The sequence below is a fragment of the Morone saxatilis genome, unplaced genomic scaffold (assembly GCF_004916995.1).
Source record: "Morone saxatilis isolate NCDOM2014 unplaced genomic scaffold, NCSU_SB_2.0 Contig4, whole genome shotgun sequence".
NCBI classification, from domain to species: domain Eukaryota; kingdom Metazoa; phylum Chordata; class Actinopteri; family Moronidae; genus Morone; species Morone saxatilis.
The window spans coordinates 17,492,010-17,492,660 of NW_023339984.1; the positions used below are offsets into that span (position 1 = coordinate 17,492,010).

Genomic DNA, 651 nt, shown 5'->3' on the forward strand with positions numbered 1-651 from the left:
TTCTTTTCATAACACATTCAGTCTGCTCTTATCAAAGACACAAAAGAGACAGTCCAGCTCCAGTTTATGTTGCTTGTCGCTTCGTTCCTTAAACAGCATTACAGCGATAAAGATATGAAGGTAGATAAAGACACGTCAGCTCGATGTGAGACTGATGGTACAAAGCCAGATGCCTTCATGCCTCTGTGTCAGCACAGGAATCCTCAAATTTTCTTGACACAGACCGATGGTTTTTTAAAGTGGCAATGATAGTCATCCCAGCACTTTTCAGCTGCAAGTACCAAAAAGAGGAAGTCAGTAAATGTAACACAAACCAAAACCTCAAACCGATGTTTCCAATTTATCTTGATGGATACACTGTGGTCACAGAACCTGTAAAATCATTTAATAAAAACAAAAACTATCTGATTCAGAACAATGTTCTTTGCTAGACCACAGTCTGTTTTATCTGATCTGTTTGTCTGAAATTCATCATTTTGAATTTTAACAATAACATAGATCGGCATTTGGAAAATTTCCACCAAGTATCATTTGGACCACTCATACTGTTCTATTCTATGTTGTCTTACCTCCATGATTAATTTGCAAGCAACTCTGCCTGCCGCTGTGGTTATTCGGCTCTCCAGGACACCAGTTCATGTAGTTGAAAGG

General features: G+C 38.7%; 1 protein-coding gene across 1 annotated transcript in view; it reads right to left on the reverse strand.

Annotated features, from left to right (window-relative positions):
- LOC118337929 (type-2 ice-structuring protein-like) overlaps positions 1 to 651 on the reverse strand; it is a gene marked incomplete in the record, with an annotated part of 1,590 nt that continues 939 nt past the window's right edge. The window contains 2 exon segments of the mRNA XM_035675093.1: positions 1 to 271; positions 570 to 651. Of these exon segments, the coding sequence (XP_035530986.1) occupies positions 204 to 271; positions 570 to 651 (150 nt within the window).